The sequence below is a fragment of the Phalacrocorax aristotelis genome, chromosome 10 (assembly GCF_949628215.1).
Source record: "Phalacrocorax aristotelis chromosome 10, bGulAri2.1, whole genome shotgun sequence".
Classification (NCBI taxonomy): domain Eukaryota; kingdom Metazoa; phylum Chordata; class Aves; order Suliformes; family Phalacrocoracidae; genus Phalacrocorax; species Phalacrocorax aristotelis.
The window spans coordinates 3,652,400-3,667,430 of NC_134285.1; the positions used below are offsets into that span (position 1 = coordinate 3,652,400).

Consider the following 15,031-nt stretch of genomic DNA (forward strand, 5'->3'; position numbering starts at 1 on the left):
GTTCCCTGGACAGGGGATTTGGCACCAGGAATAGTGTGGGGGCTCTGCTGTGATTCCCCGCCCCAAACTCAGACGAGCTGATGGTAGGGCACTGGCTCCTGCAGCACATGCCTTCACTGGGTGCCCCCCAATGTGGGGTGACAGGGCAGATGTGCTCATGACAGCCCAGCTCTGCTGGCCTCGAGAGAGGAGCCCGTAAGACAGCTCATCCTTCTGCACCTCCTCACTGTCCATCCCTCCCTCCATCTCTCGGCCAGACCCATTCCTCCTTCCAGCCTCCCACTGCATCCTTGTCCTTTCCCAGCTGGCAGTGCTGGCAGCACCGGGCTGTCCTCCTGCTGCAGCCGGGGGGATGGTTTGGAGGTGGTTTCTTCCCGCTAATTCCCTCCCCAGGGGGGACATTTCCTCCCCTCTGAACACAGCCATCACTGCTTTCCCCACTGCATCCCCTTCGCTCTCCCTGCTGCCCCAAGCACCCAGCTGGTGGGACTCGCAAAATAAACATCCTCCCATCTGCTCCCGCACCCCAGCCTGGGAGATGACAGAGGCGATAATTACACACTTGGCACAGCAAAATTATCCAGCGCAAGGGAGAAGAGGCCGGAAGCAGCTGGAGATCATCCAGAGGGAATGCTGCTCCCACCCACAGTGCCATCATACATGCCTCACCCTGAACCAGACCGGTGCTGCTATTTGCACGGTGAACATGCTTGTGGGGCCCAGGCAGGATGGGGCCCAGCCCTGTGTGAGCACCCCGAGTGCAGGAGCTGACCCTGCAGGTGGGGAGGTGGGGATGTGCTGGTGCAGCGACGGGTTTGGAGCAGCAGAACTAAGGCAAGGCAGTTTCCCGTGGGGGACAGAGCTGTAGCTGGGATCCCCTGGGTTTCCTGAAGCGCAACCTCCATTTTGCCAGGGAGGGTTTCATGTGAGCCATCACTCATGCCCGCCAAGGGCATTTTCAGTGCCCGCCAAGGGCACGAGTGCTCGGATGTCCCATCCCTTCCCCACTCCCATGAGATCTCTGGGAAGGACATCTGCAGCTCATTCAAGAGGCTTCCTTCATATCAAACTCCCTTCTGAAGAAAATTTATTTCCCCTCAAAGGAGGGTCTGCAAAAGTGGATGGTCCATGCAGAGACCCTCCGAGGTGTGCGGGGATCATACTACCTGCCACGCGCAGGCAGGTCTGGGACCGCAGCCCATGAGGTGCATCAACCAGAAACATCCTAGAGAGGAGTGAAGAAGAGAAATAATACTCGTAGGAGTAATAACAGCAATAAAAAAAAAAAAATTACACTTGCTGAGGGGAAAAGGGTACAGTGAATTGTCCTCAGAATACATCCAGGCTTGATGGCTTTACATTTTGCCCTGGAATTAGTAATGTTGGGCATGCAATGTTTAATTTCCACGGCCTTTCTGGTACCAGGAAGCCACTGGAGCTGTTTCGCTCCCCCTGGTCCTGGCGTAACCGCTGAAGAGGGGCAGGGGGACGGGCAGGGATACGGGCAGGGGTACGGCAGGGGTCGGTGGGGCCGGGTCTCTGCCCCCACCCGCAGCGCTGGCACCCCGATTTCTTGCCCACTCTCCCCTCCGGGGTGTTTCACCCCGGCTCCCACGCACGGCCCTACGCCGGGTGACCGGTGGGGCGAAGCCCTGTCCTCCGGGGGCCCCGTTCCTCCCGCTCCGTTGGGGGGGGGGGGTAGCCCGGTTGCCTCACCGGGCAGGGTCGAAGTCCAGGCGGCGGCAGCTCGGGCCGCCCTCCCCGCTGCCGCGGCCGGACACACGCTCGCAGCCCGCGACGGAGGCGACCGGGCCCGTGGCGAGGTCAGTGCTTCCCCCGCGGCCCGGCCCGGCCGCGCCCGGCTCCCCCCGCGCTGCCGCGGCCCGACCGGCGGCGGCGGCGGAGGCGGAGGCGGGACGACGCTTCCTGTCAGCGCCACCGCGGGGCTCGGCGCGGGGCCGGCCCCGGGCGGGGGAGGCGGCGGCGGTGGCGGTGCGACCCCGGCCCCGCGGCCATGGCGGGGGGGCCCGGGCCGGTCGCGGGGCGGCGGGCGGCGGCGGCGGCGGCGGGCGGGGGCCGGCCCTTCCCGCGGGAGTGCTGCGAAGGGCTGGGCGGCCTGGAGTACGGCCAGGTACCGGCGGGGCCGGGCGAGGGGGCGGGCGGGCAGCGCCGGGCTCGCTGCGGCCCCGGGAGAGGGCCCGGGCTGGGCCGCTGCCGCTCGGCTGTGTGTGTGGGGGGGTGACCCGGGCCCCCCCGCCCCGGCCTCTCCCGGGGCTCCGCGGGGCTGGTTGGCACCAGAGGTGGCGATAACCCCCCCGGGCTGTGCCTGCAGGTGCAGCAGGCCCCGGGGACGCTCGGTGCCCCGTGCCCGAGGCGCACCCGCCACCGGCCCTGGCCTGCTTCCACCCAGGCTACGACGGCACGCTCCAGCCACGTGGCAAGGGCTGCACCAGCACTGCACGGGAGTCCCATGGGCGCTGCTGCCGGCTCACATGGGTGCCTGTGCAGCTCTCACCCGGGTGCCCGTGCTGCTCTTGCCCAGGTGGCCATGCAGCTCTGGCCTGGGTGCCCGTGCAGCTCTTGCCCAGGTGCCTCTCACCCTGGTGGCCATGCAGCTCTCACCCAGGTATCCGTGCAGCTCTGGCCTGGGTGGCCTTGCACCTCTCACACAGGTACCCGTGCAGCTCTGGCCTGGGTGGCCTTGCAGCTCTGGCCTGAGTAGCCATGTGGCTCTCACCCGGGTGCCCCTCACCTGGATGGCCATGCAGCACTTGCCCAGGTGCCTCTCACCCTGGTGGCCGTGCAGCTTTGGCCCGGGCAGCCATGCAGCTCTCGCCTGGTTGCCTCTCACCTGGGTGCCCGTGCAGCTCTGGCCTGAGTGACCGTGCAGCTCCGGCGGCCCACGTGGCCATGTAGCTCTGGCCCACGTGGCCTTGCAGCTCTGGCCTGGGTGCCTGTGTAGCTGTCGTCCGGGTGCCTCTCACCCAGGTGGCTGTGCACCTCTTGCTGGGGTGGCCTTGCAGCTCTGGCCTGGGTAGCCATGCGGCTCTCACCCAGGTGCCCCTCACCTGGATGGCCATGCAGCTCTTGCCCAGGTGCCTCTCACCCTGGTGGCCGTGCAGCTCTGGCCCAGGTGGCCATGCAGCTCTCGCCTGGTTGCCTCTCACCCGGGTGGCTATGCAGCTCTGGCCTGGGTGGCCGTGCAGCTCTGGCCCAGGTGGCTATGCAGCTTTCATCCTCCCTGACTTTTGGGCTGCAGGCAAGCGGGCAGCGTTTGCCACCATTACTTATTGCCGGTCAGGGAGGAGGGGGCAAAGTTGAATGTTCTGTGCCTGTTAAGTGGCTGTCCCAGCAGCTTGCAGAGACAGCTCATCCTAATGGGCTCCCCTTTTATCCCTAAAAGCACATAGTAGGCACAGGCCAATCTGCCTCCCACTGGCAGCGGTGAATTTGGTTGTTGAGGAGGAGAAAAGAAGGTGAGTGCAATGTTAACGATGTTGCCAGCCAGGAGTTAGTAGGTCAAGAAGCTTTTGTTCAGCCCGTGCTGGCAGTGTGCTCAGTGCCGTACGAAACGAGAGGAAAGAAGCTGTCCTGATCCCACGGGTTTGCAATTGAAGTGGGACCAGACAGTTCGGCCCCGGCGCCAGCGGCTGTCTCAGTGCCCAGGTTACAGCTTGACAGGGTTTGAAGGGATGAGGTCTGGTGGTAAAGGGCTGCTGGGGGTAAAGGGAGGGGAGGAGAGGCCGGGGAGGGTGGGAATAGGGGGAGATGGGTCAGGATCAGGCCCTGGGGGCTGTTCCCACTATTCCTCGCCAGCACCCGTTAGCACCTGTGACCCAAGGGCTCATATGGAGGAGCGTGGGGGAGCTGAGGCTGCGGCAGTTCGAAGGCAGTGGTGCCCCCTGGTGCGGATCCCCCCGTTTCCCTGGGGGCAGCATGGCCTTTGCTCGTGCACTTTGCACTGCGAGTGGTCGTGGCTGTGCAGGAGGCACCTGGAGTGGCATTGGATGTACCCTGGGACAGTGCGGGAGCTTTTGCTCTTGGCCAGGAGAGATGGCAGGTAGGAGCCCCTCTCCGTGAATCCCACTGCAGCTCTGGTTCCTTCACGGAACTCGTGAGGAGCCAGTGGGAATTGCTGTCCTGGATGGGTGAGGTGGAGCGATGCCTTTTCAAGCCTGTCCTGTCCCCTGGCATCCAAAGGACTTGCAAACACAGCTGTGTTTGGGAAGCAAAATCCTTCCACGTCTCGATGGTGTCTTGATTTTGATTCAAGCGAGGGAAGGGCTTGGGCTGGGTTATTCTGTCTTTTGTTTTCAAAGTTTTTGGAAAAAAAACAAACCCACTGGCTGTTTTTCATCCAAATACCACTGTGAGGAGAGGGGGTGGGAGGGAGAAGCAGCATGGCTTATTGTACGGAAAAATGCTGACAATGTCAGGGAGCCATCCTGGGAAAAATATCTCTTAAAAGAAGAAAGGGGGAAAAGTAACAGCGCTTTTTGTTGTTGTTGTTGTCATTAAGTAGGACAGGAGAGTCTTTTGCAGCTTCTTACGATGCAAATGCATCCCCCCTCACTGTGGCGAGGGTTTCCATCACTCTTACTTCATGGAAGGCAAGTTTGAGACTGACACAGTTCATTGCTTGGAGTTTCCACGCAGACCAGCATCCCTGGGAAAGCCCTCCGCTCCCAGGGACACCGAGGCACTGTGAGATGGTGCTCCCTTTCCTGCGGCTTGGAAACACGCTTGGCTTGGCAGCTGCCCTGTAGGGCTGGTGCTCGTCCTGACAGCAGCAGTGTCCTCGCAGTGCCCGTGTCCTTCTGGGCACTGCTGGAAACACAGGGCTCCCTGAGAGCCCTGTGGCCCCGAGCTGTGGGGGAAGCCAGCTTGGAGAAGCCCCCACCCCTCTTCTTGGCTTTGCAGCCTGACATAGCGCTTTGCAAGCTGTAACAAGGTGTTGCTTGGGGGCCGTTAAAAGATTTGTCCACTCTTGCAGGGCAGCTGATGCATTTGGTTTGAGATGAAGTGCCCCGTATTTGGGTGCAATGCCCGGTGCCCCTGCAGGAATCCGTGCCCCCAGTAACTGGCTCTCCCTCCCCAGGTGGATGTGACAGCCATGGCGCGGCTCTTCGGCTACGTGGACGTGACTGACTCTGGCTTCATTGCAGCTGTCCTCTCCATCGCCTTCAACCCATTCTTCTGGAATGTGGTAAGAGCTGCCTGCATGCCGGCCACCCTGTTGTTTTTAGCCTTCCCTAGCCAGCTACAGGGGGGAACTCCTTTGGGCTGCACTGGCCAAAAAACCTCTTTTGGGGAGGTCTGCTGGGCTGGGGTGAGTGCTGCTCAGTTATTAGGCATTAGAAGAGGGTGAGCAGGGAGCTGTGCTGCAGGGAGAGCTCCGGGCTGGGGGTGGCTGTGATGGGTGTGACAGAGGAGGTGAAGGTGGCAGTCAGCCCGTGATGCAGGAGGAATTAGGAGCTGAGCTTGGGAGAGGGGACAGAGCAATTAAACCCATCCTTCAGCCACCTCCTGCTGTGCCTCCCACCCCAGCAGCCAGGCCCTGGTCACCACTGGGGCTGAGCATAAATGGCATTAGCCCCTGGTGGGGGGCTGCACTGAATACATGGCCTGCTGCTTCCCCTTGAAATAGGTTGGCAGCCGGTTTTGTGGATGGCAGGAAGCAAAAACAGTCAGCCAGAAGTTAACCTGAAGAAATTCCCCCTCCATCATGCTGCAGGGTCTGGTAAAGAGCTGCAGAGCTGGCAGCAAGCCAGCCCTAAGCAGGAGCAGGGATACCTGCGCATGGGTGATGCTCACTGTCCCTGTGGGTGCCATACTGTCTGCTGGGTGCTTCGGGAGCTGAGACTGGAAAAGTCTCTCCTGCCCTTTACCGCTGCGGTTTGCTACCTCCCTGCCAGAGCAGCGAGAATCATTGCCGGCTCCGTTTTGGAGCGTTGCGGAGCCAGTGTGCCAAGCAGGGAGCCCAGGCCGGCTGCAGCATGAGGTGACTCGGCACCCCGCAGCACCCTCGGCAGCACAGCTGAGGTGTGGGGTGAAACCTTCTCCCTGTGAGCACTCGTGGGAACAGGATGTCATCTCAGCCAAGATTCCCAAAAACGCCCGCCAAACCTCTCCGCAGGGATTCCTCACCCTGGGGAAGTCTCCTTAAAAAGGCTTTATTTTTCCAGAGGGGGAGGACTCGGCTCTCTCTGAGCGTGGGGGCTCTTGAGATTGTCTCATGCTGGGCTTTGGAAAAGCGAGGCCCTCCTGGCTGTGAGTCACTTTGGAAACCTCTGTCGGAGCTCTTTGTTGCAGCCTCCCTAATTTTTCATGCAACTCATTATTAAAAAGTCTCACGACTTTTTAATGCGAACTAGAATATGCCACATTATTTCGACTTCGGAGTCATCATTTAGCATAAAGAATCAATGAACAAGAAGATTTAGGATGTGGTCTCTGGGGGGAGAGACCGGCTCCAGCGAGAAACTGCATAAAAGGGAAAGAAAAAAAGTACTTTATTAGCGTCTGCTGCTACGCCTGCAACTCGTGGGACGCCTGCAGCTTGGGAAATAGCGTTGCTTTTTGGATCAAGAGCTTGGCTGCTGTTAAAGGACAGGGAAATCTGATGTAACAGCAGGAAGTTCATTGCTCTGCGTTGCTGTTGTCCCCTTGCAGTGTTTGAAGAGCATTGCCGTTGGCAGCAGGTGGCACTGCAAGCAAGACGTGCAGGGCCTGCGCCTGGGAGCAGAAGGCGTCTCTGCATGGGTTTGCAGTGAGCAGCCTGAGCTGGTGTGTTGGTGGAAAGCTCTGGGGAGGTGAGCGTGGCACTAGATGTTTCCCCGGCTGCAGTGGGCTGGGTGGCTCTCGCAGTCCGTGTGCCTCCGTCCGTACGCTTGCTCTGCCCAGGCCCCCGGGCATCTCCCTGGCATTTTCTGGCTCTGCCAGTCCTGTTGTGTGGCTCTTGTACCAGGCACTGCTGAAAGGCTCTTGCAGGGTGCTGGGGCACCTGCAGCCCTGAACAGTCCCCTGCTATCAGGTGCATTTTAGCAGGAACGGCCCCAGCCACCCCTGGATTTTCCCTGACCTGCTTCCTTTACCTCCTCCCCATCCTTTTTTTTGATGTGATCAGTGTCGCCTGCCTGCATCTAGCCAGCAGCTCTTCTTTCTTCCTCTACATCCCTGCACAGGCTCCCTTTGTCTTTTGCTATTTGAGTTCCTTCCCGGCAGCTGAGATGGCTTCTGCATCTGAATTACTTTGGGCTTGCAGGAGCTTTAGTGCAAAGACTGGATTTCTGTGCAGTGCCAAGCACGCTATGCTCTCTGTGCTTAATAAGTAATATGGGGCCCTGGTCAAAAACCCTTCTGTGCATGAAATTCCTGATTTGGGTAGAAATTGGGTGGGGATGCATTGATTTAGTGCAGTGTCTTAATTCCCTGTTTCTGCTGAACTCTGGCCAGGTCTGCCTCTTGCAAAGTTTGGCGCCGAGTTGTCCTCACTGTGCAGTGCCTCTGAATAAATATGTGGTGGGGAAACCCCGGCTCCGTGCAGTGCTCAGCCGTTGGAGAGGCGCATCTCGAGGCCTGAAGCATACTGAGGCGTTTGCCCTGGTAAGCACCAGGCATGTTTCTTTGGGACAAAACCTGCAGGGTTTGGGGACAAAGCATGAACTCCAAAGGCTGTGGGGGAGCATGGCTCTGAAGAAAACCCTGGTGCTCACTGTGTTTATTTATGTACTTGGGTTAAGAGAGCAATTTAGAGGACCAGAGCCTAAGTGGGGCAATTTGCAGGACTCCAGCTGGGCTGTGCTGATGCTCCCTCCTGTTCTCCACAGGGCAGGAAAGCTCTCCACAGAAGGCCTCAGGACTCCCAGTTCCCACCCTCCTCTCTGCAGGCATGCGCCCAGGGGGCACCATGAATGTCACCCCGGGGTCGCGTGTTGCATTTCCCCACCAAACCCAGTGTTTGCGCCCCCTCTTCTGCTTTCCCCTCTCTGTGCCAATAAGAATCCGACCCATCCCCGGGTGGCCTCCAGGTTGTGTTTTCCATGGCACGGCTTTAACGTGTCCCTGCACTCTTCTCTGTTTTTTTTTCCTTTTTTATTTCGTCTCTCCTCCTCATGCTGTCTCTGCTTCCCCACCCACTGCAGCTGTAATGAAAGGAGATGCTGGGAGCTACGATCCCATGTGAGGCAGGGTGCAGGTGAGGCCCTGAAAAGCAGTGGCGGAGCTGTTTTGGGGATGATGTCACTTAAAACTCCCCCAAAGACGTTCCATGCAGCCAGGAGACCTGAGCCACCGTGGGGCTGTTGAGGGGCACCCGGCAAGGAGTAGGTGCGTCGCTGGAGCTGTGCTGTTAAATATTAATGAGCTTAGAGTGGTAGAAACTTCAATAAATCCCATCTGTGTTTGGAAAGCTGCAGAACGATGGGAGAAACTTCCCATCCCTTGGTAACTAAGGAAGGTACGAAATAACAGCTCCTCAGGGACAAATATTTTCAAGCCGGGGAGGCCGATAACCTGCGTACGGGAGGCTTTAAAGAGCTCGCTGAGCCTTGGCACATGAGGAGTTTCTAGAAAGCTGGAAGGTTTCTGATATTCTCTCAATAGCAAACAGGCAAGTGGCATAGCGGTGAGCCAGGTAGTCTGACGTCCGTCATCACGCAAGCGAGTTTCAAGTGGGGAGCGCATCCATCAGCGATCCTTTTCTTGATTTGAGCCTCTTAAAAATTTACGGCTGGCGTCACGGACTAATTTAGAAATGGCACATCTTCAGCTGCCGCGCCAAGAGCTTGCTCCCGCCATCACCTCCGGTGACCCCCTCGAGACACCCATGCATCTCACCGGAATCCGCAGGGCAGATCCTCAGATGTCACCATTAGGAACAGGCTTAGCATAATTTAGCATGATTTTAAAGAAAATAGACCCCATCAGACAAACGTGATTTTATTCTTCAACGTTGCAGCTTTTCCTGTTGAGGGTAACAAGATCTCTCTTCTAGACTTCTGTCAAGTGTTTAAACTGCATGAGGTTTTGATTAAAGAAGTAGTTGCACAGGGACCTGGGCTGACAACGCCTGGCTCCTGATGGATGTGTATCTCTTGGTTCATTTATTTTTAATTTCCCATCCTTTTCTCCTTTGGAGACTAGAGGAATCTGCCAAGTGGATAAGAAGTGCTTGTGCTGGTGGGGAGGGGGAAGTTTGCAGGTGCTGGCAGCCCGATTTCACCTACTTCTGACCGCTTCTTGCTAAACTCAGAGGAGGGTGCCTGACCCAAAACCTCCTCACGCTGCTGGGAAGTGGCTGGGAGCTCGGGAGCTGTTGGGATTCAGACCTCAGTGAGCCAAACTCTGAGAAACCTTCCGGGGACAGGAGAAAAGTGCCTGGTGCTGGGGATTTCAGCAGCTCTTGCTGTCTGTCTTACAGAAGGGCAGGACTGAGTGGTGGCTTGATGGTGATATGTTAGTACCTCGCTGGGGGAAGGAAATCGCAGGGTATGAAATGGCTGTGTGAGGGCTGGGACTGGAGCGGCAGGCAGAGCCTCGCAGGGAGTACACCTCGGTTAGCTGAAGTTTACAGGGTTGCGAGATGAACAAGTCAGAGTGATTTAATGGTCTTTTCTGGCCTTCAAATTCTACAAACCTGCAAGAGTTTCATGGGCTCCCCCACAAACCTCTGCCTGCCTGCCGCCGTGGGTGAGAGCAGAAAAACAACCCTCAACCATCTTCTGGAAAGTGCTTTTAGATCCTGTTGTAGAAGCCAGAGCACAGCGACGATGATTATCTGCTTGTAGCAGATGCTAGATCAATAGCAGGGCTTCAAGCTACGCTGCAAGGCAATTGACTGCAGAAAGTGTTTCTTTATTGGGGTAAAGCTGGGCTTGCAGTGATGCTCAGATTCGCTCTTACATCTCTGGTCTTAAAGTGTCACCACCAGCTCTGATGCCTTTCATCCTTTGTGCAGGGAGAGGACGCACATTATTCGTAATTGGACTCTCTACCAGGCAGCAATAGCCGTTTTCATTTCCTACAATGCCTGAGAAAGAGCCAGGATTTGCTTTCCACCCCCCCGCCCCTCCAAACAGCATTTAGTGGCAATTTTATTCTGAGTGACTTGGTAACGCTTCCCACTCAGGCGGTGAGGGCTTTGCAGCGATGCTGTAACGCATGCGGTGAGCAGACGGCATTGATTCTCTGGCCGTCTCGTAACAGAGTGAGCCCTGGCCGTGTGTGTAACACTGCACCTGTTTGGCTCCTAAATTTAGTTTTTCCAGTGTGTCGGCACCGCTGTGAGCCACATAACAGGCACCAAAACTGGGTCGCATCCTCCATCCTGCCAGCTGGAGTGACACAATTAGGAGCGCTGTCACCTTGAGGGAGAGCCACATCCTTCATCCCAGCACCGCTTCCCTGCTACCTCCCAGCTAGGGGTGCTGGTTTCATCTAAATCCTCTTTCAGAAGCAATGCAATATCTTTTTACAATATCCTTGAAGGCTGGGCTGCTTGCGGCAGGGGGGAACATGGAGCCCAGCCTGGCCAGGCAGCTGCGAGCTGAGATGCTTCATCTGTGTGTCGAGCCAGGCGGGGTCTCAGCCCTCTGGGCTCCAAGGGAGGCAGTGGCAGTCATTCGAGCAGCTGCCCAGCCGCCGTGCACGGGTACCTGCCAAGTCAGGGTGTGCCTTTTCCGTGCCCATTCCTAGCGTGAATTTGGGATCCAGCTGGTGTGCAACGTGCCTGCTCAGCATTTTTCTAAATAGAGGTCAGAATCTGTCTCTACCTCACAGTCCCCTATGGGGCCTCTGTGCATGGCCAAGCTGACCTGGAAAGCAACCTTCTTTTTTTAGCTTCTGCAGAATGCTTCCCTAGAAACCCAGGGTGCTTGTTATATATCCTGGACTTTTCTTGTTTAGTGTTTTAAAAATAAACTGCGGGCTGCTGGCAGCCCTGCTGGAATAAGTCATCACATGCACAAAAGATGAAAAACCATATTTAAGCCAAGAGTCTTGTTTCCATATGCATCAGAGGATTATCTGTAGACCCTAAAAGTTGGGAGAGGCCCTTTCCCCTCTGTCCCACTCCATCCCTATCCTGCCATGCTGCCGCTAAACACTTTCCCCTGTTGATGAGGTGCTGCTCAAAGATGTTAGTCTATGAAATGGCAGGTCTATGACCAACTGCATCCCACAAGAGAAGGCAAAAAATGCAGCTGGAGGCAAAAATGAAAGTAGTATGATCTACCCAGACCAGGAGGCGTGGAAGTGGCAGGTCCTCCTGTGTGACCCTGGGCTTTGGCAGCGTTTGTGCATAGCCCTGGGACTGGGAGCTGCTGGAGCCCCGAGCGGGGAAACCCATTGCCTCCCTGGGGACACCGGCTGTCTGGGGGCAGGATGGGGGCTTCCCATTTTGTGCTAGTGTTGTGTGCTTGCTGCAATCGCAGACGTGAGCTGGGTGTTTTCTGGCTGTGCCATGGCGCAAACGATTTAGCAGAATTCGCCCAGTTCCCAGAAGGATGGGATCTCCCAAAATAGGCTGCTTTGACGAAGAAATGCAGAGACACGCAGTCTGCTGGGTGCTCTTGGGAGGTTATTTCCGTAAGACCTGCTGCCCGGCTTCCATCATGATGCAATTGCATCTCCTGTGTGCCTGGAGACTCATGGTGGGGAGGGACGCGTTGGGCTTTGATGGTGGGGTGCTGGGTCCAGCTTGCGTCAGGCTGGTGGCACGCAGGGTTGTCACCCCAAAGAAAATGCTTCCTCGTTTTCTCTATTTTCTCCCTCCTTGATGGACTCCGAGGGGACACTTATCTCCAGTTGCTCACGTGGCAGTAGAAAATGGGTAGTAAAGTAGATTAGTAAATCAGTAAAGCAAAAACCTGCTTCTCTTTTCCACCTATATTATGTCCCCAATGACAGGAGTAGCTGGAAATGGCACTTGGCAGGAGCATCCCACATCCCTGCTCTCTTGAGTGTGAAGCCAGATCGTTCAGCATCCTGATCACAGCAGCACTTGGCGGGCACCAGTTCCTGGTAAATATTAGGAGCCTCATATCAGTTAAAGCAAATAAGTATCTGTACTCCCCCCAGGGCTGCCTGCCTGCGTCGGCTCCTTTACATTCCCCTTTCTAAGGCACCCTGGCAAAGCTCTGAAACCCCTGTACCCCAGTGTTGGGGTTTAGCCCCAGCCAGCAACCAAGCACCACACAGCCGCTCGCTCATTCCCCCCTGGTGGGATGGGGGAGAGAATCAGGAGAGTAAAAAACTCATGGGTTGAGATAAAGATAGTTTAATAGGTAAAATAAAAGCCACACGCAAAACCAAAGCAAACCAAGGGATTCCTTCACTCCTCCCCATGGGCAGGCAGGTGCTCAGCCATCTCTAGGAAAGCAGGGCTCCATCATGCGTAATGGTGGCTTCAGAAGACAAACGCCGTCACTCCGAACGTCCCCCCCTTCCTTCTTCTCCCCCCAGCTCTATACGCTGAGCATGACGCCATATGGTGTGGGACATCCCTGGGGTCAGCTGGGGTCAGCTGTCCCGGCTGTGCCCCCTCCCAGCTCCTTGTGCCGCTGGCAGAGCATGGGAAGCTGAAAAGCACTACTTAGCAACAACTAAAACATCTCTGCATTACAAACACTGTTTTTAGCACAAATCCAAAACAGAGCCCCGTATTAGCTACTGTGAAGAAAATTAACTCTCTCACAGCTAAAACGAGGACACCCAGCCGGGGGAGAAGGGCAACGGAGCTGGGGCAGGGTCTGGAGAACAAGTGTGATGGGAAGGGGCTGAGGGAGCTGGGGGGGTTTAGCCTGGAGGAGGCTGAGGGGAGATCTTGTCGCTCTCTGCAACTACCTCAGAAGGGGCTGTAGTGAGGGGGGGTTGGTCTCTTCTCCCAAGGAACAAGTGACAGGATGAGAGGAAACGGACTCAAGAAGCATCAGGGGAGGTTTAGGTTGGATATTAGGGAAAATGTCTTCACTGCAGGAGTGCTCAGGCCTTGGCACAGGCTGCCCAGAGAGGTGGGGGACTCACCGTCCCTGGGGGGTTCAAACAATGTGTAGCTGCGGCACTTGGGGCCATGGTTTAGGAGGCCTGGGGGTGTTGGGTTGGTGGTTGGACTTGATGATCCTGGAGGTCTTTTCCAACCTTGAGAAACAGTCAATTTGTGGAAGCTGGTGCTGGTGTATCACGTTGCTGGAAGACTTGAGCTATGGACATAGAGTGTGCCTGCGCAGTGGCTTCGGTTGGTACATTGTAGAGGGGTGGGAGCAGCGGCGCACCGGCTGTTCAGAGCAAGGGGCTTTGATTTCCTGACCCAGGAGAAGGGCTGCGGAGTGGGAAAAAGCCTGATTTTCCTTTCCCTGCCAAGCCATCTGAACCTCCATGCTTGCTCATGTGCAGGGAAAGAGGGGCACCTCTCTCAGAAAATTACGAATTTGGTTGCCAGAAAAGCTGGAAGCCCTGGGCTTGCACACCTGCGTGTGCCTGCATCAAACTCCCCCATCTCCCAGTGGATGTTGGGGTCAGGGAGAGGAAGGCTGGCAGGAGCTCTTGATTTTCCCACGTGTCACTGAAATCATGAATCTCCGCGGTGCATTACCTAGTTGTCCGGATTTGGCAATGTCTTGCTTGTTTTTCTTCCCTTGCAAACCTTTTGTTATTCCCTCTCTTTACTCCTCCAGACCAGGCATGATGCAGCCATGGGCTTGTTCTGCAGGTTGGGACGTGCGAGCTGCTGCTTTGTTTGGCTGAAGGGTTTTCACTCGCTGTCTGTGTAGGCACAATCATTTTTGGTGTAATCCTTTTTGCGCTTTTGGGAAGAAAAAGCAGGCTGTGAGCAGCTCACACTCCTGAAGTGGGTGAAACGGAGATGGGTTTTAACAATTTTCTCTGCCTTTGGCTGTTGCGGGGAAGCCTGACCATCAGGGCTCACGGAACGCCTTCATCGCCTCCTTTGTGTGGTGGGAGGTTTGCTCATTATCTGGTTTGTGCTTCGCTTATAAAAGAAGCTGTAATTGTAGCAGCTCCTTGCCATAAAAGCACAAAGACGTTTTCAGGCAAGGAAAATGTATGTGCAGCTTTTATGATCCTTTACAGTACTCCTTCTGCCTACTTTTCTCACCTCCGGCCCTTTCTTCAGCATCAGCTCTGTGCCTGCCTGGTGCTCAGCGTGACCGCCTCTGGCTCGAGCCTCCCCTTTGCTGTAGAAATGCCCCTTTTAGAAAGAAAAAGTTAAGCGTCATCCTTGTCAGTCTTGCTGAGTGAAGAGAAGAGGGACCCCAAATCCCCCCGTGTAGTCGGATGTTCCTATTCCTGCCTTTTTCCTCAGAGCTGTGTTTTTTGCGGTGAGGCCAACAGCAGATGCTCAGTCTGCAAAATCCTGGGGATGATTTCGAACTGGGAAGAAAACCCCCTTCCAACCACCTGTGACTGCCATGATCACCCGCAACAGGACCGGAGTAATACCAAATCAGATCACCGTGGGGCACGCGTGGCTGTTCCTATTAAAAACTGAACGACCTCAGACAAGATATATTTTTAACTACGAAGCATTCCTATTAAATGCCCTTTCTTGTTTATTTTTACCAGGACGTTGTTTTAATCACTGCAAAGTTACTCATTTGATTCCTGAGGCTGGAGAGCAGCAATGAATTAGTTTCATTTCAAGACTTTGTTGTGCAATCATTTTTCAGAGATTGATGTACTCGGAAGCCAAAGCATTGCCCAGTTGAGGAACATCATTTTCCTGCCTGTGCCTGTCGCGCTTGGTCCTCAGTATAGATACATGGGGGTCCTAGCTGGAAAGGCTTGCTCAGCCTCCCCCGTCCGCCTCCGTGCAGGGCTCTGCTACGAATAAGTGGATTGAAAGAATGTGAGAAGGTTTGAGCACTGCGTGTGGCCTCATACATGCATCTCAGCACTGGGCTTTGAGGCTTTGGAAAGGGCCAGGAGCTGCCCTGGGGTGCAGGTCACTGGGTGTGGGAATGTCTGATTGTTCACTCGGCTTTTGGGTTACATTTCTTGCATTGAACAAATACCG

At 55.9% G+C, this 15,031-nt stretch overlaps 1 protein-coding gene and 2 long non-coding RNA genes across 5 annotated transcripts in view; 2 read left to right on the top strand and 1 right to left on the bottom strand.

The window, feature by feature from the left end:
• Nucleotides 1-1,070: 1,070 nt before the first annotated feature.
• Nucleotides 1,071-1,823, bottom strand: LOC142062428 (uncharacterized). The gene is made up of 2 exons (XR_012662447.1): nucleotides 1,717-1,823; nucleotides 1,071-1,225 (listed from the first exon to the last, which is right to left on the bottom strand). It is a non-coding gene; the product is annotated as an uncharacterized LOC142062428 (long non-coding RNA).
• PEMT (phosphatidylethanolamine N-methyltransferase) overlaps nucleotides 1,715-15,031 on the top strand; it is a 45,008-nt gene continuing 31,691 nt past the window's right edge. The window contains exons 1-2 of one of the 3 annotated variants that reach the window (XM_075104765.1): nucleotides 1,715-1,823; nucleotides 5,099-5,206. In XM_075104765.1, the coding sequence (XP_074960866.1) occupies nucleotides 5,114-5,206 (93 nt within the window). In that variant the 5' untranslated portion in view covers nucleotides 1,715-1,823; nucleotides 5,099-5,113. Of the gene's footprint in view, nucleotides 1,824-2,000; nucleotides 2,132-5,098; nucleotides 5,207-11,907; nucleotides 12,022-15,031 lie in introns of those variants that run through there. The other 2 variants (XM_075104763.1, XM_075104764.1) reach the window with 2 other exon arrangements.
• Nucleotides 5,213-9,091, top strand: LOC142062427 (uncharacterized). Its single transcript, XR_012662446.1, has 2 exons — nucleotides 5,213-6,812; nucleotides 7,456-9,091. It is a non-coding gene; the product is annotated as an uncharacterized LOC142062427 (long non-coding RNA).